The sequence below is a fragment of the Mobula hypostoma genome, chromosome 20 (genome assembly GCF_963921235.1).
Source record: "Mobula hypostoma chromosome 20, sMobHyp1.1, whole genome shotgun sequence".
NCBI lineage: Eukaryota > Metazoa > Chordata > Chondrichthyes > Myliobatiformes > Myliobatidae > Mobula > Mobula hypostoma.
The window spans coordinates 48,366,541-48,389,225 of record NC_086116.1 but is presented as its reverse complement, the minus strand read 5'-3'; the positions used below and the strand labels follow the sequence as shown (position 1 = coordinate 48,389,225).

The window sequence follows — 22,685 nt, the reverse complement described above, 5'->3', positions numbered from 1 at the left end:
AAAACAACTCTTCAACAATAAACTAGGAGCACTATAAACTTGGGTTATAACTCTTCAGCCGATCGATATCTAAAGCATTGGAGATAAAGAGTGATGTTTTAAATGCACCAGCGTAAATGATATCCAAATTGTGTTTCCTTATTTAATAGGGTAGGCTTAAATAAATGGACATTTTTTCCCCAAAAGAACTGCCCGAATAAGATTTCCTTGGTCCTGTGAGGGTCATTGAATGGCTTGTCATTTTCTCCCCCTTGCGGCCCAATCACATTGAGAGAGGAGGTTACACACAGGTCAAGGCGAGAGATTTAAAAAGGAGCGTTCAAAGGCTTTCGGCTTTTTCTGGCAACCCAATCGAATCGAAAGAGCAGACTACATACAGGTCAGGGCGAGAGATTTGAAAAGGAGCATTCATGGGCCACCAGCTTTTTCTGGCGGCCTAGTTGAATCGCGATTCCTTAGCAAGGGAAAATAAAAATAAGGTCGGGACAACCGGAGTGGCCACTGTTGGAGCGGGGAGGCTTTGGTTCAACAGGCCTGGGTGTGGTACGTTTCTTCTTCTGCATTCTTCGTCAGATAGTGCAGTGAGAATGGCTCCACGGGGGTGTGTTGTGTTGTGTGTGTGAGATGTGACCTCCAGCCTCCCTAATAACCACATCTGCACCAGGTGCACCGAGCTGCAGCTTCTCAGAGACCGTGTTAAGGGGCTGGAACTGATCTTCAGCTCATGTGGGAGACTGAGGAGGTGATAGATAGGAGCTACGGGGATACAGTCACCACCGAGGTTGCAGAAGGGAAGTACTTGGGTGACCGTCAGGGGAGGGAAAGCGAAATGGGCAGCCTGTGGAGCGTACTCCTGTGGCAGTTCCCTCAATGACAAGTACACCATTTTCGATACTGTTGAGGGAGACAACCTACTGGGGAGAGCCACAATGATCAGGTCTCTGGCACTGAGTCTGCTGCTGTGGGTCAGAATGGAAGGGGGGTGGGAGGCAGGACTGATAAGATTCCATAGTAAAGGAGTACACCCAAGATTTTGTAGACATAAAAGAGACACACAGATGGGTATGTTGCCTCGCAGGTGCCAGGATCAGGGAAGTATCAGATCAAGTCCTCGGCATTCTAAAGGGGGTGGGTGAGCAGCCAGAAGTCATGGTACATATTGGCACCAATGACATAGGTAGGAAAAAGGAGGTGGTCCTGAAGAGAGAATTTAGGGAGTAAGGTAGAAAGCTGAAAAGCAGGACCTTCAGGGTAGTAATCTCTGGATTGCTTCCTGTGCCATGCACTGGTGACGGTAAGCATAGGCTGTTTCAGCGAATAAATGCATGGCTGAGGAATTGGTGCAAGGGGCAGAACTTCAGATTTCTGGTTCACTGGGATTTCTTCTGGGGAAGGTACAACTATACAAATGGGGCAAGGTACCTGAACTTGAGGGGGACTAAAATCCTTGCTGGTAGATGTGATAGAGCTTCTGGGGAGGGTTTAAATGAAATTGGCAAGGGAGGCAGTAAAAAGGAAATTATAGGCCAGTTAGCCTGACCTCAGTGGTTGGGAAGATATTGGAGTCAATTGTTAAGGATGAGGTCTTGAAGTACTTGGAGGCATTTGATAAAATAGGCCAAGGTGAACATGGTTTCCTCAAAGGGAAATTTTGCCTGACAAATCTGTTGTAATTCTTTGTAATTCCTGCGGGAGGAGAAGATGGCGGCGCAATGCAGCTGGCAGCAGCCATTCTGGTGGTGATGTCTGTTGTTTGTCAAGTAGGGTGCCATGCACAATCCTGATTTGATGGAGACGGACGTGAGAGCATGGAGGAACATCTAGAGAAACTTCTGAAATGCCTGCTTCACTGCTGCTGCTACTGTGTGGTCCAGAATCTCCAGGAGGAGAAGGCCCCGAGTCCTCGGCTTTGCTTGTTGCTTGGTGGCCGGAGCGGAGTCGAAGCGCTCGGCAGAGGATGGTGCTCGGAGAGGCTGTGTTGGAGGGGCTGGTCGGAGGCTCAAAGTTTTTGGACAGACTCAGAGTCCGCTGCGGTCGGGTGTTTCTAATGGTGCTGCATCGGCAAGTTGGCGGCGCTTGGAGGTTCATGGCAGGGAGAGTTCCTCCTTTCTGCCACCTGCGTGGGATGATGAGTCTATCGGGACTTTGAGACCTTTTTTTACCGTGCCCATGGTCTGCTCTTTATCAAATTATGGTATTGCTTTGGACTGTTGTAACTATATGTTATAATTATGTGGTTTTGTCAGTTTTAGTCTTGGTTTGTCCTGTGTTTTCTTGTGATATCATTCTGGAGGAACGTTGTATCATTTTTTAATGCATGCATTTCTAAATGACAATAAATGAGGACTGAGTGTCCTCATAATCTAGTCTAAAAAAAAATAACAAGCAGGATAGACAAAAGAGAGTCAGTGGATGTTACGTCCTTGGATTTTCAGAAGGCCTTTGACAAGCTGCCGCACGAGGTTGTTTAACAAAATAAGAGCCTGTGGCATTACAGGAAAGACATTAGCATGGACAGAGGATTGGCTGGTTGGCAGGAGGCAAATAATGGGTATAAAGCAAGCCTTTTCTGGTTGGCTGCCTCTGGCCAGTGGTGTTTCCCAGGGCTTTGTTGGGAATGCTTCTTTTTACATTACGTAACAGTGATTTATGTGACAGAATTGATGGCTTTGTGGTCAGGTTTGCGGACAATATGAAGACAGGTGGAGGGGTAGGTAGTGCTGAGGAAGTGGGGGGCTGCAAAAGGACTTAGACAGATGAGGAGAATGGGCAAACAAGCAGCAGATAGAATACAGTGTCGGGAAGTCATGCACTTTGGCAGAAGGAACTAAAGTGTAGACTATTTTCTAAACAGGCAGAAAATTCAAAAATACGAGGTGCAAAAGGATTTGTGAGTCCTTTTGCAGGATTCACTAAAGGTTCATTTACAGGTTGAGTCATGGTGAGAAAGGCAAATGCAATGTTAATATTCATTTTGAGAGAACTAGTATATAAAAGCAAAGATATAATGTTGAGGCTCTATAAGGCACTGGTGAGGCCTCACTTGGAGTATTGTAAGCGGTTTGGGGCCCCTTATCTAAGAAGGGATGTGCTGACATTGGAGAGGGTTCAGAAGTGGTTCATCAGAATGATTCTGGGAATGAAAGGCTTGTCATACAAATTGCGTTTGATGGCTCTGGGCCTATACTGGAATTTAGAAGGAGAGGGGATCTCATTGAAACCCACCAGATGTTGAAATTCCATGATAAAGTGGATGTGGAGAGGATATTTCCGATATTGGGGGAGTTGAGGAACAAAGTGCACAGCTTCAGAATAAAGGGACAACCATTTAGAATGGAGATGAGCAGCAACTTCTTCAGCCAGAGATTTGTGAATCTGTGGAATCCACTGCCACAGGTGGCTATGGAGGCCCTGGTCACTGGGTACATTTAAGGCGGAGGTTGATACTGACTTGATTAGTCGGGGCGTGAAAGGTTATGGAGAGAAGGCAGGAGAATGGGTTGAGAGGTAAAATAGATCAGCCATGATTGAATAGTGGAGCAGACTTATTGGGCTGAATGGCCTCATGCTGATCTGAACTGTTATGGTCTAAAATCAGGTTTACCAGCCAAAACATATACAATAACAGTTAACATTTTATTACTTAATATTCCTAACTAATCCGTGTCTGTCCTTTACACAGTGCCCATGCAAAAGGAATGCAAAAGTTTTAAGCAAAACATACAAAATGCTGGAGGAACTCAGCAGGTCAGGCGGCAGCTAAATATTTATTTGTGACTATAGACTGAGTGAAGGAAGTCGTGCCTGCTAAAAATGGACACTAGCTACAGAATGGACACAATGGGGACTTTGCCGTAACTTCAGAAAATATATTTTCAACTAAGAAACGGTAGAAGTTCCCAACAAATTTATTATGTGCCTGTTAAAAACTGGGAGCACTCAAACGTACCCACAGAACTAGGTCAGATACCAGAACCTCTCCTTTAACTTTTAGTCAGCTCACTCAGCATATGCTAATTTATTGCTAGTATTCAAAAGGTCGACTCTGATTCTGGAGAAAATTGTTATCAGAGGACATAAAATATAGAGAGGATGCTGTGTGATAGACCTCGCAGTCATTGTTATTGCTTAGAACTAGTCCTTGATCTTGATTGATGGATTGCGTGGGAGGGGAAAATGTAGAATTCGGTTTATCCAATAAATATCCAATGTAGGGTGGAATGGGGGTTCCAACAATCACCACTGTACACAAAAGTCTGGCATTTTTATAGGGCCAATATTTTACTTTCTTCAAATCACTAACCTTACTTTACTAGTTTTTAAATAAAACAATTGAAAAATAATATATGCTCCTAATGCAAACATCATATTTTTAAAAATTTTATTAAAACTGAATGTTATGTACAAACAATATCCAACCAAGTTTAAGTTCACTCCTGGCTACATAAACTATGAATACTCACCAAAATCCCCTTACCATTTCTGAAAATAGTTCTGATTGTATTCTCCTCAAATATCTGTTTGTGTATAATGCATTGTGAAAACTTTCTAAATTCTTCAGAGATTCCACATTCCTATTCACCTCTTCCCAGAAACTTTTACAATAACAAACCTTGAAAAGGAAGCAAACTAGAAGAATTAAACTATCAAATATATTTCTTAACTTCAGAATGGCAATAATAAGTACCTACAATTAAACAGAGCATTCACTATGGTAAACTATCTCAAAGGAATTCACAAAGGAACTATCGCATAAAATATGATGCAAAGTCACATCTGAGTCATTAGGCCAAAAGCTTAATAACAGGTTGTCTTACAAAAAGGAGGTGCATATCACATCACTTAAATCTAAGATGACAGTGAAACAAACATTTTCCCTGCAGTTGTGCTATCGTGAAATCTTAAGATCACCTAGCTACTTTCAGTAAATGTAGACATGACATTTGATGTGATGGAATAAAGGAAAGAGAAGAGAATAATTAGTCTAACAGACAAAACATTAAAAGTGAATCACAGTTCAGTAATATGAACATTAAGTCATAAACAGCCTCCTTCATAAACTACATAGTTTTCAAACTGTGGTTCATGAATCCCTGGAACCTAACACAGAAAATAAATCAATTTATCTGTTGGGCAGACTGCACACTAAATGTGCTGCCTGAAGAATTTGGTGTTTCGCTGAATTTATTAATACCCTTGCTATTGATTCCCATGCATTCTAAAAAAACTCCAATAATATAATTTATTGAAATAAGCCCCAGGACAAAATTACTTTTAGAAGCCTCTGAGTATTTACTACAGCTCAGAGAAAACTCAATGGTTTCCAAAAGGATACAATATTTTTTAAAAATGCATTAAATTGTAAAAAACAAAACTACAAAGCACAATAGTCTCACCTTTCCTCCAACAGATTGCAAAATAGTTTCTGTTGTGCATGTTACTCCAGGTATTTCCTATGGTTGGAAAGATTAATTTAGTTTAAATAGAATAAAATTGTACATTAATATTTACAAAAAGCAATTTTAATTATGTATGTAAGATTAGCCATACCCCATTCCAGTTTAATAAAGATGAGTAAGGCAGGAGTTTTGCAATGGCATTTGTTACTGAGATTGTTTTCCTGTATAAAGTACCTAAAATAAATTGGTTATGAATGTAGATGTCAGTTATAGAACATAGAACATAGAATAGTACAGCACAGTACAGGCCCTTCGGCCCACAATGTTGTGCCGACCCTCAAACCCTGCCTCCCATATAAGCCCCCACCTTAAATTCCTTCATAGCAGGACTACAGACAAAATAATCAATGTGGTGAAATATAAAAGCAGGCAATTTTCTGATTTTTAGAATTATTTCCAGAATATAAATATGATACAAACATAGCCAACATTGAAAAGTAATTATTCATTGATTACATGGGATCAATTCCAGTATTATCCACATGGATTTGAGTGAAATGATTATTCCAGGGCCATTCCCACCTGCTCACTTGCACGATTTATATTGGAAAAACATGAATAAGGAATATTTTCTACAGTGCTATGGCTTACAAATTTAATAAACTCAAATTAAGGACATCAACATGGTCATACTTCAATGAGTAAACTGGAATTCTTAAATCTTTGTTCTGCCTTTGGTCTATTACTACAAAATGGCCCAGCCGATTGTGGAAAATTAAGTTTTACTATGCTACGTTTTATGGTAAAATGCTTTCCTCGACTGCATACATGCATTTAATTTTTACGTATGCATACACCAGAACTACTCACAAATAATGTGTCCTATTTTTAATTACTTTTGCACTCAAAAATGAGGAATTATGTTTCTGTGCAGTATTTGGAATTCCATTCTTAATCAAGTTCCAGACGCTCTTAACAAAAATTAGAAAAATAGCATTTTGGAAGTCACTCATCATAGATATTATCTTTGTAGTTCATCCAACATACATTATATTATTTCTTTTAAAGAGAACAAAAAAACAGATTTCGATCTAGAATCTCATTGAAGTCATTGAGGTTAGCTGGTATTTGGTGCTAAATTCTAAAGAAAACAATTCTTAGAATGCAGCTGCTTACCAATGATGAATTCCTGAACAAGATCAGAACAGGCAGAGGCAGACAAATCACACAACCAGTGAATAATCTAATCATCACAAAAAATTCAGAAGTCACAAACAAGATAAAATTTGCCAGGATTCCCCAAATGTTTAAATCCATAATTGATTTTATATTAAATTATTTGCACAAACCAGCAAATCTACTTTGGCAATTCTTGCATTTAAAATTCTGCACAGCATTGAAAGTGTTCAAACATCATTTCTATGTTCTCTATACAATTAATGTTTCTAAAATAACTTTCACAGAATTTCATCAACTTCAAATTATTTTTATTCGCAATCCATTATTCCTCCTAGAGGGTTTTCTGTCCTACTTTGAATGGTTTCCTGCTACGACTTTAATTCACCCAAGTCTGTGGAAGCTTCTAAATGATGCAGGAAGGGTATTTTAAATCAGAGCAACTGGATTGCCCGGTGCTGATCACATTAAATCTGGTTACTGGAAGCATTTTCTCTGTCTACTCCTATTCACACTCAAGATTTAAACATCTCTATCAAAGTTCTCTGAGCATCAGTGATCTATCCACATCTCTAATGTCTCATCTCTGGAACCATTTTCGTAAATATCTCTGTTTTCTAAAAATGCAAAAGTGTGCCATCCCACCGTTCCAGCTGGGCTCAAACTCATGGTTTATATTTTCCAGGATTTATTACTCTGTAATTCAGAATTATTTTCTTTCATTTTAATGTTGTTATAAAAAGGCACTGTACATCACTTTAACACCAGTTTCGCACCTTACACAATCCTTTTTAAAAATCAGCCTGTATAAAGTATTTGAAGACGCAAGGAAGGCCCCGTTTTAAAACTAAGCAGGGTGATTACAAGTTAATTCTACAATTGTTCAGATACCTTACATTTGCCTTTCCCAAGATTTTCAACCTAAATAATCTGCAAAATTGTCAGATTTAGTTTACTTCATGACATACAGTTTTCACACCAGAACAATGTTTCTGGATGCTAACAATGTCCTGTCAGAAAGTCGGTGGTTAAGTTTATTCTTTTCCAAGTACTGTGTCAGCAATTGCTACTAAGTTCACCACTTTATGCAAGTACTTTTGGGTCTCTTTCCTTGCGCAGTCTTTGAAATTGTACAGTTAACCAATAAGACATTCATATTGGCTTATGACAACTTTAGTCTAGTACCTGTGGTTCAACTTCTGAATTATTCTGGAGATACATGACTGCACAGTGCATCGCAGCACGTTGATGGCAGCCCAGCTTGCTGCCGCGCATAAACAGCATCAGTAACAGCGGGTTAAGCTCAACTTTATAGATTTTCCCCAAATGGCAATCCAGCAGCCAGTTAGACAATAACGTATACCGGTGGAGATTCCAGGGCGTCACCTTGGCATCCTCCCCTAAAGAGCAAATCGCTTGTTACACTGTGTTAATAAAATCATTTTAATTTAATAGGAAGTATCAGGAATTGTCTAGATCAATCCCTTAGCCCCTCCGTTCTTCAATTACATCATAGTTGAATGAAATATTCCTACCATTGCTCCATATCCCTTGATAACACTCAGACTTGATCATTCCTAGTAACCCAGCATAAATGTATTCATTGGCAAGTAGTCCAGATTTCTACTACCTTTTTTATGGTTAAGATGCTTCCTAATGTGGCGGGAGGAGAAGATGGCGGCGCGCCTGCGTGTGCACAGCCCTCCGGTGAAAAATGATATCATATCTGTTAAATAGGGGCCGTGGACAATTCTGATTTGATGGAGAATGGACGTGAAAGCACAGAGGAACATCTGGAGAAATTTCTGAAACGCCCGTTCGCTGTTGTCGTTACTGTGTGGTCGGGAGTCTTTCAGAGGGTAGGCCTCAAAATCCCCGGTCTTGCCTACTATTGGCGACCGAGAAGGAGGTCGAAGCGTTTGGACAGAGATGGCGCTCAGTCAGAGAGCTGATCAGAGCTCGAAGTTTTCGGATGACTCAAGAGTCGGATTGTGGTTGACGTGGCAGGGAGAGTTTTTCTTCCTTCTCCTGTCTGCGTGAGATGTGGGACATTTGAGAAACTTTGAACTTTACTGTGCTCATGGACTTCTTTATCAGGTTATGGTATTGTTACACTGTTTGTAACTATATGTTATAATTATGTGGTTTTGTCAGTTTTTTCAGTCTTGGTTTGTCCTGTGCTTTGTGATATCACACCAGAGAAAATAATGTATCATTTCTTAATGCATGCATTACTAAATGACAATAAAAGAGGACTACGTGTCTTCATAATCATAATTTTGTTCCTGAAAGACCGTTCAATTTCTGCATCATCCTTTACAGCTATTGTAACTTTAAATTATAAATAGAATCAAATATTTTCAATTTTCAGATATTTACAGGATATAAGCATCATTTCCAGGAACAGTATTACCCACTCCCACTTGCTTCTAGAAAGATTTGGTGTGGTGCTTTCAGAACACCATGCACGCCCTCTGATTTAGGCATTCCAACTCTGCAGATAGATGGGGAGTTCCAGGGTTTAGACCTGGCTGTAGGTTAACGATAATGGCATAATCGAGATGCCAGCCCTTTCCCACCCACTTAGCTTCACCTATCACCTTCCAGCTAGCCTCTTTCCCCTCCCCCCCACCACCTTTTAATTCAGGCGTCTCCCCCCTTCCCTCTCAGTCCTGAAGAAGGGTCTCAGCCCGAAATGTCGACTGTTTACTCTTTTCCATAGTTGCTGCCTGGCCTGCTGAGTTCCTCCAGCATTTTGGGCATGTTGCTCTGGAGTTCCAGCATCAGCAGATCTTGTCATGTTTGTAATCGGGATGGAAAGAAACTTGCATGTGGAGGCCCACAACCCGCACCCGCTCCAAGCCTACAGCCCCCATCATTCTAGAGGGTCACAGTGAGAGGATTGGGGAGGGTGCAGAGAAGTAACCTTTTCGAGTAACTCTATGCATATTGTAGGTGGAATGTGAAGCAGCCAAAGCACCAGTGGTGAAGGGCACGAGCGATTAAGGAGATTAATGAGATGGCAATTAGTGGATACTTGTCTCATGCTCTGTAAAGTTACCCCAAATGCTACTGGAGCTTCTCGCCAAGAAAAATGACACTTGCCTTACATCTGGAATTCAGATCTTTCATCCATATTTGAACCAAGGCTGTAATGAAGTTAAATTTGACACTGGTAGCATAGTGGTTACATTATTAGACTATAAATAAGAGGGTTGGTCTATAGGTCAGAATATACAACTTGGAATCTCACGCAGCAGGGAAATTGCAATTCAAAAAACTAAATGAAACTTCAATAAAAATCAAGTGACATAATCTATAGTGACCATAAACTCACAAAAATACCCTATTGTTCCATGAAAAGAAACCTGCTGTCCCCTAACCAGTCTAGTATCTATGTAACTCCTTTCTGAAATGTCCTGGCAAGCCACAGTTCAGGAGGTGATCAGGAATGGGCCCTTATGCCACAAAACAAGCCGTTTCCCATTGAGTTTATGGCTGCCCATTTCTCCACTAACAATACCTATTCTCCCCACCTTCCCAACATGCCTCCCACCCACATCCACATTTCACCACCCACCTTCACAACACTACACGCTTACATCAAAAAGTCTAACTCATTAATCATCTGGAAGACCCGGAGTCGGAAATTGAGGGTAACGAGCTTACCATTCCAAACTACCCTGAGCTAAGGAGATGGACTTTTCAACTTCTCAGTCCCATTAACTCAGGAAACTAGGTGAAACTGTGGTTACCTACCTACCTACATGTGACACTGGCAGCGATTCTTTATAAGTTTAGAAAACTATCAACCAAACAAACTTCAGTTTTTAAAAAAACATATACTTACCTGACAGAAACAGACTATGGCAAATAAGATGAGGGTGTTGTACGTTAATGAGATGTAAAAAACATCCAGGCAGATAAACAGCTACATAATAACCTGAAAAGAACAATAATTGTGCATTGCTATTTCAATGTTGAACAAGTACTTCAATGTTCAATTACGGTTTACCATGACAACAGGGTAGCTAGGTGAAAAACAGCTTCCCAACACAACAAATTAAAAGCAAAGGATGATTACGATGGGCAGAAGTATAAATTTATCCAGTCATTTGAAACCTAAAATCGCAGGAAGCTCCGCAAGGAGCTGATTGCACATGGAATCATTTTACTTTCTATAATTTTAACAAAAGGTACACATTACTTTAGGAGTTTGACCCCTACTGACAGAGTTTCATTTTGGAACTTGCATCAGAAGTTATGTGGATAATTAATTGAAACAATCAGCAATGCAGGGTTAATTTTAAAGGCATTTTGACAAGACACAGAATAGCTGTCATTCTTTGAGACAAAATGGCATTACACAATGCATCCTGTTGTGGCATGGTCTTTGTAAAACTGCTGTTGTTCAGCCATTCTTGGTGAAGTCATAATTTCCGAGTTCTGGGAATAGGTTTTGTTAACTGGAAGCTATCGATCAGTCAAGAAGTGGTCAAGATCAGCCTAACTTCTAAGCATGAACACATCAATGCTCTAACTTATTTGGGTTTGTCATAAAGTACCCTTTGCATATTGGTACGTTTTGGGAGAATATGAGCCTTTTCTATTAGAAAGTAGGGGTGTTCTATCTGGGCCAGTGTGGGTGCAATAAATTACAACTAGTTAAATGACAAAAACAAAACCCATAAAACTGCTGGGACTGTCTCTGTTTCGCTCCAGTGCCGCTAAAGATGATGGATTCTCCAATTCCACAGAACAAACAATAAGCCAACTGGCTAATTTCCACGATCATTTGACTGATATGATGACTGATAAAAGAGTGTGCTGGCCAAACAAAGGGTAGTGAACTCATTCTAAAACAGCTAACCTGCAGGTTTCAACATGGAGGACAGGCTTCCCTTTCAGCTCTTTGGAGAAGCAGATCATTCATATCTCCTCACTACGTTCTTTGCAGAAATCATTACTCCTGGCCAATACAACAAAAACAAGCTATGCACACAGTGGCCTCTTTATTAGATACACCTGTACACCTGCTCAATAATGCAAATATCTAAATCAGCCAATCATGTGGCAGCAACTCAATGCATAAAAGCATGTAGTCATGGTCAAGAGGTTCAGTTGTCGTTCAGACCAAACTTCAGAATGGGGAAGAAATGCGATCCAAGTGACTTTGACCATGGTATGATTGCTGGTGCCAGACGGGGTGGTTTGTGCATCTCAGAAACTACTGAGGTCCCAGGATTTTCACGCACAACGTCTCTAGAGTTTACAGAGAATGGTGCAAGAAACAAAAAACCATCCAGTGGGAGCAGCAGTTCTCTAGGTGAAACCACCTAGTTAATGATAGAGGTCAGAGGTGAATGGCCAAACTGGTTTTAGCTGATAGGTGAGAATACTGCATGCTACCACAGTGGTGTGCAGGAGAGCATCTCTGAATGTGCAACACATTGAACCTTGAAGTGAATGGGCCACAGCAGCATGAGACCAGAAGCATACACTCAGTGTTATGTACAGGAGATACCTAATAAAGTAGCTACTGAGTATATTTTACTTCAGACTGTCCAACTCCCTGTCTTCCCACTCTAGGTAACTGCTTCCCCACAATAATGCCCACTAGGAATGCAGTGATGCCTAATCCTACTCTCCAGATTCAGAAATTCAATTTAGCCCATCAGCTAATTTTGCCCACGGTTTGCCCATAGCAAGTATAAAAGTCAGGAAACTTACTATAATATGATTAAATGAGGAATCTCAAGACTTCACAGGTGAACTGTCAAAACATCAGATGGCAAGAAGAGGACGGAAGTTTTATGTTCAAAACTGAGTAAAATGGACCTGCCCAATTAGGCACCAACAGGATAAGGATAAAGGCAAGAAAATTCAACCTCAGTATATAGTGCAATTTTTCTGATTTAGAAAAATAATATCAACATACCCATGTTTAGAAAGACCAATTCACTTATACAGGCATATTTGGACTTCTCCAAGGTAACTCTAAATGTTTTCCTCTTTCCTGTAAAAATGCAAGAAAAAGAATTAAATCGTGACCAAGTCTGCGAGTCACACACTCAAGTTCCATTCAGATTATTTCAGTATTTAGTGCTTATGTTGTTAAAGATTAATCTGCATTTGTAAATGATATCTGAAATATTTTGAAAAGACTAGGCCACTCAATTAATAGCAAAAGCAAGACAATACTTCTTTGAAATCACAATACTGGGGGCTTGCTATTGCTTGCATTATGGGGGGAGGGGAGGCTTGTGCAAATGGGGGGCAGGATGCTTTTGCTGCCACTTGGGTGTAGGAGGGAAGGGGGGCTTTGGGGTTCTGACGTTTCTGACATTCATGCATTGGGACTATTTCTATTTCGTGGATGTCTGTGAAAAGTAAGAATTTCGGGTTGTACATTGTATACATTCGCTGATATTAAATTGAACCCTTGGGGTTTTCTGAGATTTGAGCCCACAGTCAGTTCTACAGGTGGAAAATCATTTCAAACCAAGACATAAAAGAAATAGATAGGAAACTATTATATTTAGTCTCATACTCTTCCGAAAACAAAGGAAAAGGTCACATAATCAGAACTGAAAGGCTTTCAATTACTTAGGAATTTCTGAAACAATTTAAAAGTAGATTTACCATAATGCAGAAGAATCACTGAATAAATAAGTTCTTGATCATTTTGCACAGGATGACTGTAGCACACAGACAAGGCACCTAAAAAACAATAATTAGTGTTCTTTTTTTTCTTGATGGTAATCATCACAAAAGCAGATCATTATTCATAAAAATGAGAGAATTTGGTGTACACAGCAAACCTACAACCACCCTAACTCACAGCTTGATTTTAATATTAAAAATATGTTCACAGATCCTTGCAAAATTTCTGAGTCCTTCCCCCAAGTACTGGCAACAATGAATTAAAAAGGATTTGCAAAACCTAATGATTGATGACCATGGGTTAGATGCAACTTCTTTAAAAGCTCATTTTTTCCACCAGTTTCTGGTTGATTGTTAATTTCCTTTTTTAGATTTGTTGAGATAAGATTCCTTTACTGTACTCCAAGTAATAAATGTTAACAGTTACACACATTTCATAAAGTGCACTCTTTCCACTTTATAACAGACAGGTGATGTAACAAATAATCCTAATTTTTCATCAACAAATTGTGTCTGGGATAGATGACCTTAAGTTAATGATCTCACTGATTTTAATTTTTAAGGATACAGAAACCATTTGCCTTCTATCCAAATGTAACATTTGAAAGAAAGATGATCAGTAACATGTGCAAGTTGCTATTTCTCATACACAAGTTAAGTATTGTCACATACATTTAGTACATGCAAATATACATCAGTTTACACAAGCCCAAAATGAATTATTTGTATACTAATCATAATACAATTAGAAAATGCTATAAATATTCAATTCAGCAGGATAGGCAATGTGTTGGAGGGAGAAACAGCTTTAATATTTCAGGTAGATGACCTTCTGGGGGTGGGGGGGGGGGCAAAACTAAATATCAAGTCAATATTAACCAAACAGTCAACATCATTGTATCTATGAAATGTAAAGGAATTTCTGTCTCTACAACTCTTGTTTCTCCACTGGCACACCTGCTGAGCACCTCCAGCATTTTCTGTTTTCATTTCAGATTTCCAGCAATAATAGTTTTCTTGCTTTTGTTTTGTTGTATCTAGAAACATAGAAAACCTACAGCACCATACAGGCCCTTCAACCCATAAAGCTGTGCCGAACATGTCCCTACCTTACAACTACCTAGGCTTACCCGTAGCCCTCTATTTTTCTAAGCTCCATGTACCTATCCAAGAGTCTCCTAAAAGACCCCATCGTTTCTGCCTCCACCACCATCGCCGGCAGCCCATTCCACACACTCACCAATCTCTGCGTAAAAAACGTACCCCTGATATCTCCTCTGTAGCTACATCCAAGCATCTTAAAACTGTGCTCTCTCATGTTAGCCATTTCAGCCCTGGGAAAAAGCCTCCGACTATCCACATGATCAATGCCTCTCACCAGCTTATACACCTCTATCAGGTCGCCTCTCATCCTCCGTCCCTCCAAAGAGAAAAGGCCAAGTTCACTCAACTTATTCTCATAAGGCATGCTCCCCAATCCAAGCAACATCCTTGTAAATCTCCTTTGCATCCTTTCTATGGTTTCCACATCCTTCCTGTAGTGAGGCGACCAGAACTGAGCACAGTACTCCAAATGCGGTCTGACCAGGGTCCTGTACAGCTGCAACATTACCTTGCGGTTCCTAAACTGAATCCCACGATTGATGAAGGTCAGCGCACCGTACGCCTTCTTAACTTGCAAGACTTGGGCAACCACCGGGCATGAATTGCTAGGAGGCAAATAACGTACGAGCCAAAGTGAATACCTTTGCTTGATATTGAACAACATCATCTTCAGATGACCAACCATTGATATCCTAGAGTTTAAAATAATGAACAGGGACAGACCAGGCACTTAAATACTCTGGCTACAACAGTATGGCAGAGACTGGGTACTATATACTGAATTCGTTTTAGAGGGGAAAATGGAGAGTCTAGGAAAATTATCTTTTTATCTAAAGTAATGAACTGAACTACTTAAGATCTTTCTCAAATCAAAAACCTCTAAGCAACTGTTGAAACAGCATACTTCAATATGAAAAAAATAAAGAAAATATATCTCTGCTTGTATTTGCTACCTGTATGATTTGAGAATATTTGCAGATTCAAAGATTTGGAAGATTCCTTTTCTTCTTGAAAATGATTGTACCCAAAATTTACAAGACTGGAAAGAAAAGTCAAAAGAATAATGTTAAATAGAGTGAAGTCACAGAAGATTACACATGACATGTACTCATCCACAAGCCATTATAATTACATACTATTTGTGACACGTAATATTGAAAGCATCAATTAGTTTAAAATAAATGTTTGCTCCTCCCTAGACGACTAAATCTAATACCAAGATGGGTATTACCACCAATATAATACTGGGCATGTGGCCAAGTGGTTAAGGCATTGGACTAGCTACCTGAAGGTCGTGAGTTCGAGCCCCAGCAGAGGGAACATGTTGTGTCCTTGAGCAAGGCACTTAATCACACATTGCTCTGCGACGACTCTGGTGCCAAGCTGTATGGGTCCTAATGCCCTTCCCTTGGACAACATTGGTGTTGTGGAGAGGGGAGACTTGCAGCATGGGCAACTGCTGGTCTTCCATACAACCTTGCCCAGGCCTGCACCCTGGAGAAAGAAGACTTTCCAGGCGCAGATCCATGGTCTCGCAAGACTAATGGATGCCTTAATTAATAATACTACACACTTAAAACCACTGGGCTGGAATGAATAACAACTGTCAATATTTTTTAAATATTGTTGTACTGGTGTACTGAAACATAAGGAATTAAGACACAGTGCTATAAGAGTTCAAAGGAAAGGTTAAGTATTTACACTAGGAATGACCTTTTTAAGGTCCATTGATGATCTTACTGTCATATGCACAAGTACATGCATGCAGAGGTGCAATGAAAAACTTAGTGATTATAGTGTTGCTGAACTCTGGAGAATATGTTTTTTTCTGGTTGGTTCAAGAACCATATGGTTGAAGGGAAGTAGCTGTTCCAAATGTGAAATGTTGAATCCTTATGTGCTAAATATACTTAACAGCCATAAACATATATTTCCCCAACAGGAAGTTATTTATGGCCAAGTCTGTATGCTCAATGATCTTGACTTGGTATGCAAAACTTGCTTTTGAAATCCAAAAGGACAGAAAATAAATAACAAGCAATGAATTACTTTGTTCTTATGTCTTGAAAAATAATGTGTCAAGGGGTAAGAAATAGAACATGGCAGGACTAATCCAAGGCAGCCAATCACCAACCTTCAGTCTCACATCAAAGTGATGAAAGGTGTAACTAATGGCGTTATGAGAATTATGTGCTCAACAATCAACTGATACTCCCTCATGAACACACATCTCCAAACTTTATTACAGCCTTCATCTAAGCCAGGGGTTCCCAACTTGTTTTATGCCGTGAACCAATATCATTAAGCAAGAAGCCTGTGGACCCCAGGTTGGCAACCCCTGATCTAAGCATTGACAAAAATGCATAATTCCTGAAGCAAAACATAAACCAAAGCTGAACTTGATCAAGAAAGACTGAAGCAGCATTTTTTAATATTGATGTTAGCAGAGATCTGACTGCATGTGTTTTATGCGACAAATAAAGCTTTTCTATTTAATCTCTTTCTGTCCAGCTCAAAAGCAGAAGTCTGTGCTTGTTGAAGATCAGTTGTTTCAACTTCACAACAAAAGTGAATCTGCTCCTTGGGATAATAAGTTCGGCAGCCATCTTCAGCCGCTTTAACAACAATATTCCTGTCATCATGAAGGTCAAATTTGGGAATGTTCTCAATGTCTAACTATTCAGCTCGATTGAGAAGTCCTCAGGTCATATTTTTTTAACATCAACTTAGGCAACAACCAGGCATGAATTGCTAGGAGGCAAATAACATACAAGCCAAGGTGAATATCTTCGCTTGATATTAAATAACATCATCTTCAAGTGATCAACCATTGATATCCCAGAGTTTAAAATAATGAACCGGGACAGACCAGGCACTTAAATACTCTGGCTACAACAGAATGGGAGAGACTGGGTACTACATAGAAACATAGAAAACCTACAGCACAATACAGGCCCTTCGACCCACAATGATATGCCAAACATGTACTTACTTTAGAAATTACCAAGGGTTACCCATAGCCCTCTATTTTTCTAAGCTCCATGTACCTATCCTGGAGCCTCTTAAAATACCCTATTGTATTTGCCTCCACCACTGCTGCCGGCAGCCCATTCCACGCACTCACCAATCTCTGCATAAAAAACTTACCCCTGACATCTCCTCTGTGCCTGCTTCCAAGCTCCTTAAAACTGTGCCCTCTTGTGCTAGTCATTTCAGCCCTGGGAAAAAGCCTCTGACTATCCACACGATCAATGCCTCTCATCATCTTCTATACCTCTGTCGGGCCACCTCTCATCCTCCGACGCTCCAAGAAGATTGCTACTCTACAACAAATAACTTTGCTTGCTTCCACTGCCCTTCCACCAGCAAGACACAAGAGGATGGCTGAGTGCAGCTCCAACAGAACTCCAGCAACCCAACACCAACTGGGAGGGGAGTTTATACATTTAAAGTAACGGATGGGATGGCAGGGGCATGGAGGGCTATTGGCCCAGGTGCAGGTCATTGGAACCAGGCAGAATAATAGTTTAGCACTGACTGAATGGGCCGAAGGGCCTGTTTCTATGCTGTAATGCTCTGTGACACTAAGTACTCATGCCCATCAACAATAGTTCAGGTATTTCTATTCAGAACAAACACAAATCAAAGAATATTTAGAGCTTACCATAATCTCGTAACCGTTAAGGAGAATCCAAGGGAGAAAGAAATCTATCACAGAAAAAAGAAACACACCTCTATAACCTGCTTCAGTAACATAATTTATCACCAAATAACAGTAACAAAATACAACAGTATCGTCACCATTGAAAACAGTGACACCTATCGTCAACAAAATTAAATCCTATTTATGAACTTAGTGACAGATTCAGAAAGGTTTGGCCAAAGTCTCGATTATTTCACATGTCAGGTGATCAGCAATTCTCAAAAAAGTTTTTGGTTTTAGTTTCTGAACCATATTAATGCATTGGAAATTATTTCATGAATTTCAGATATTGAACCATCAAAGAAATGAATTAAACAATGATGGAGGATAAGCTGGATTTCACGTCCACAGCTGCACCTAGAAATATTTTGATTGCTGGCAGAGCACGAGCTGACATGGTGTTACAGGGAAGCAGATTTGCAGATTCAGTAAGTGGGACAGAAGACACTGATTGAGAGTCCGCACTTTAACTATTTATTTACAAACAAGCAGTGAGACATTCAACCAAGGACCTACGTCAAACAGGTACTTATCTAAGTAACAAAATCTGACACTAAACATTCAGTAGCACTTCAAACTCAACAGGTACTTCATTAAGATCTCCGCCCCCACAAGCCCTAAGTTACACAACTACAACACTAAGCATTCTGTTGTGTATTTAATATTTCAATGATATTGGAAACAAACAGGTACTTACAAGTGTGTGCACTGGCCCTCCTACCTGCAGCACACTCCCAATGGTTCTTTAGCCCTGGTCGTAACCCACTCTGAAGGGAACCATCAGCAAAAAGAGACAGAACTTCTCGCACACACTATTCTTATACCCCTGCGGTCCCTGAAACCAGAAGCCGGAGCCATGGCAAGAAGGCCAACCATCAGGAGACAGCTGCCACATCCTTCGAATGGACCAATCAGCGACCAGCACAGCAGAAGCAACTTCTGGCCGGCAGACAAGTTAACCCTTCACATTACACATGGGTGCTGACCAGATCTGATCCTGCTGATTATTGCTGCAACACTTAATGCTGGGCCACACATACCTCCACTGTTCCTTAGCAACTTTTGGGCAGTGCTGAAGGGTAGGGGGCAGGATTTATGAATCTAAAATTATCACCAGACGGTTGCTCAAATCTAGCCTAGTTTAAGGGAGTATATTCTCACCAGCAAAGAGCAGCTCAAAAGCACCTGTAATTTCATGCAAGGTTTGATTTTCTTCTCTGACTTAAAGAAATAGAAACAACAGCCATTTAATAAGAGTCATTTTAATATCTATGTGGTGGTCTTCATTGCAGATCACAGGTAGCAGCTGACTGCTTAGGCAGGAACTCTGTTGTATTTCAGGATAGAAATAGGTGAAGATGTCCTGAAAACACTACTGAAAGATGAAGGCAACTCTCCACTAGGACAGGCATTCCAGAATTGCTGAAAGTAGCAAATGAAGTGATCACAACCATTCAGTCAACACTAAAGGCTGGAATAGCGCCAAAAGACAGAAATCTGGACCGCAGTTTGAGAAGGATAAACAAGGCTAGTTAAAGTGGTAAAGAAAATTAGTCCCTGATAATGATTTTTGAATATGTAAAAAACATTGATTGAATAAGTATGGGCTAACAGGAAAGGCAGCAGTGTTTGTTAAAGGTGCTCCTTGGGATAACACCCTTAGCAACCATCTTCATCAATGGCAGCACTGCCCTGGCATAGATCAAAACCTGGGATAACTCTCTACGACTAGGCATTGTTCAATTCAATTCACAATTCTTCTGGTAGTGAAACTTTCTACATTCATTAATGTACATAAGAACATAAGAAATAGGAGCAGGAGTTGGACATCTGGCCCGTCGCGCCTGTTCTGACATTCAATAAGATCATGACTGATCTGGCCATGGAGTCATCTCCACCTACCTGCCTTTTCCCCATAACCCTTAATTCCCCTACTATGCAAAATCTATCCAACTTTTTAAACATATTTAACAAGGAAGCACAGGGAGTTGATAAAGTTAGTGCAATATAGATATATTTTATGGGTTTTTGTAAAGAAGCATTGATGCAAACCTTGACACGCTTGTAAACAGTGATGAGAAGCAAAAATGAAAACTGTAGCTGAAGCAGTCACAATCATTCATGAAATGGTAAAAGTATGACCATTGGAATAAACTGGAGACGCGATTCTTAAGGATTAATATTTAAAACAAGCCAAAGTGTTAATATGGTTGAAAGCAAAATCTATATTGATATTCACAGCTCAGCAAAGAGCAAAAATGCGAAAAGCAAAGAGTAATGTTGTAAGTGATGTGACCTGCTGGGCATCACCCAGTGTATCATACAAAGTTTCGGAACCAGAGTTGGTTTATTATGGGTATATGGGGTGTCAGGGAGGGGTAGCACCTCTGGTGGGGGAACATATCGCATCCTTTTCAGGGCGGTTAGTCCATCTTTGGTCCCCACCTGGCACTCAGCTCTCACCTGTGGCTCCCCGTAGCTGTTTGCATGCGACAGCGGCCACACCCCGGGCAACGGCTTCGACAAGCCGGCTAAACCAGGTGAGGGTAGCTGACGGGTCTCAAACCCTCGGTGAGATAGGGAGTTGTCTATCCCAGCATGTGAAGACAGACTCCGGCGGATTGAGCGGATGAGACCAGCGGAAGGTCCAACGGTTAAGAAGGTGGTCTCTGCAAGCGTCATGGAACGTGTAGAGCAGGACAAGACACAGAAGACATCCTGGTCATCCACTGCGCCTAGTCCCATTTCCAGCCGTCTAGACTCTGTCTTGCCACTGGACCCAGATGGGAATTGGGAAGAGAGAGTGAGGCTGACGCTGCGCAACTCTCCCTCACTTAAATCCAAATCACGCGCTAGTCTCGACACCATCATAATGGTGCCGAGGTCCTCTTCGATGTCAACGATGGATGAACAACATTATAGTCACATGATTCAAGGTAGAGTGAAGAGCTTATACTGAATATTATTCATACAGATCAAATAATTACACAGTATACTGAGATAGTACAAGAACAGAACACAGAATAAAGTGCAACAGCTAATGAGAAAATGCAGTGCAGGTGGACAATAAGGTCCAAGGTAGTTTGTAAGGTCAACAGTCCATCTTGTCATACTATGAAACCATGTAACAATCTTATAATAGCAGGGTGGTGATATGTGCTTTTAGGCTTTTGTGTATTCTGCCTAATGGGACGGGGGAGAAAAAAGAATTTCTGGGGTCGGTGGTGTCTATGATTGTGTTGGCTGCTTTATACTGAGGCAGGGAGAACTATAAACAGAGTCCATGTCTGGTTTCCATTTTGTATTAAGCTGTACCCGCAACTCTCTGCAGTTTCTTGCGGTCGTGGGCTGAGCAGGTGTCAGAGCAAGCTGTGATGCACCCAGACAGGATGTTTCTATGGTACATTGATAAAAATTGGTGAGGGTCAGCAGGGACATGTCAAATATCTTTAGCATCCTGGGAAGTATGAGCATTGGTGAACTTTCCTGGGCATGGCATCTACGTGGTTGGACCAAGACAGGCTATTACTGAGGAATTTGAAGCTCTTAACCCATGAGAGCTTTATTTTGGGCACCATAGTTCAGAAAAGTTGTTTAGTCATTAGACAGATGTTCTGAAGTTTTATTAGAATGGTACTTTAGAGAAGGATATCAATAGTAAGAAGTTATTGTTGGAAGAATTAGGGTCGTTCACTATGTAACAGAGAGATTTAAAGACCAAATAATTTTCTTCATTCAAAATGATGAACAATTGATAGATGGGAAAATTGATTCCACCTTGTCAACAGGTCAACAATTAGAGGTATATATTCAAAATAATTGGCAAATTATTAAATTAAAGGAGAATCTCATTTCCTTGACAAAAGCTGTCAGGGGTGAGGGTGAAAAATATGCATTTAAAAACTATACAACTTGGTATGAGAGTTCTTTTAAAGAATCAGCACAAACACTTTGGCCGCCTATCCTTGTTCTGTACAGCAAGTTTATATACTTGTGACCACTTTCACTGAACCGTGGGGGTACTCCTACCATTAGTTTAACTTCCATTAAAATTGTTTCTGTAAATAACTATAATGCATTTCGCTTCACTGGTTCCCTATTCCTCCTTCACAAAATACATTTATGAAATGATGCTAAGTAAAGAAAAGGTTGTCAGAACTGCACAGTACAACCAGTTATCATGATACAAATGGTCTAATTTTCAGAAAATAAACTTATACTTAGACTTATTACAAATATACTCCATATTTGTGGTGTAAATAATTTTTTTTAGATTCAACTTTATTGTCATTGTGCCGAGTACAGATACAAAACCAATGAAATGCAATTAGCATCTGACCAGAAGTGCAAAAGAATAGTGTTACTTACAAAATAACTGCGAATAAAATGTAAGTGCTATAGCACACAAATATAAAAGTACTGAATCAGTACAATATGGGTGTAATACTGCTTAGCGCTGTGATGTGAGGTTCAGCAGGGTCACAGTCTCAGGGAAGAAGCTCTTCCTGTGCCTGCTGGTGCGGGAACGGAGGCTCCTGTAGCGCCTACCGGATGGGAGGAGAGTAAAAAGTCCATGGTTAGGGTGAGATGCATCCTTGATAATGCTTTTCACCCTGCCCGACTTCTTCATTCACTTTCGT

The 22,685-nt window shown here is 40.4% G+C and overlaps 1 protein-coding gene across 5 annotated transcripts in view; it reads right to left on the bottom strand.

Moving 5' to 3' along the window:
* gsap (gamma-secretase activating protein) overlaps positions 1–22,685 on the bottom strand; it is a 91,988-nt gene that overhangs the window by 31,067 nt on the left and 38,236 nt on the right. For 4 of the 5 annotated variants that reach the window (XM_063072828.1, XM_063072827.1, XM_063072826.1 and 1 more), the window contains 10 exons: positions 18,007–18,050; positions 15,296–15,381; positions 13,218–13,295; positions 12,514–12,591; positions 10,426–10,518; positions 7,761–7,975; positions 6,576–6,642; positions 5,551–5,633; positions 5,397–5,453; positions 4,478–4,612 (listed from right to left, as the gene is read on the bottom strand). In XM_063072828.1, coding sequence (XP_062928898.1) covers positions 4,478–4,612; positions 5,397–5,453; positions 5,551–5,633; positions 6,576–6,642; positions 7,761–7,975; positions 10,426–10,518; positions 12,514–12,591; positions 13,218–13,295; positions 15,296–15,381; positions 18,007–18,050 — 936 coding nt within the window. The remainder of the gene's footprint in view (positions 1–4,477; positions 4,613–5,396; positions 5,454–5,550; positions 5,634–6,575; positions 6,643–7,760; positions 7,976–10,425; positions 10,519–12,513; positions 12,592–13,217; positions 13,296–15,295; positions 15,382–18,006; positions 18,051–22,685) is intronic. The other variant, XM_063072829.1, reaches the window with a different exon arrangement.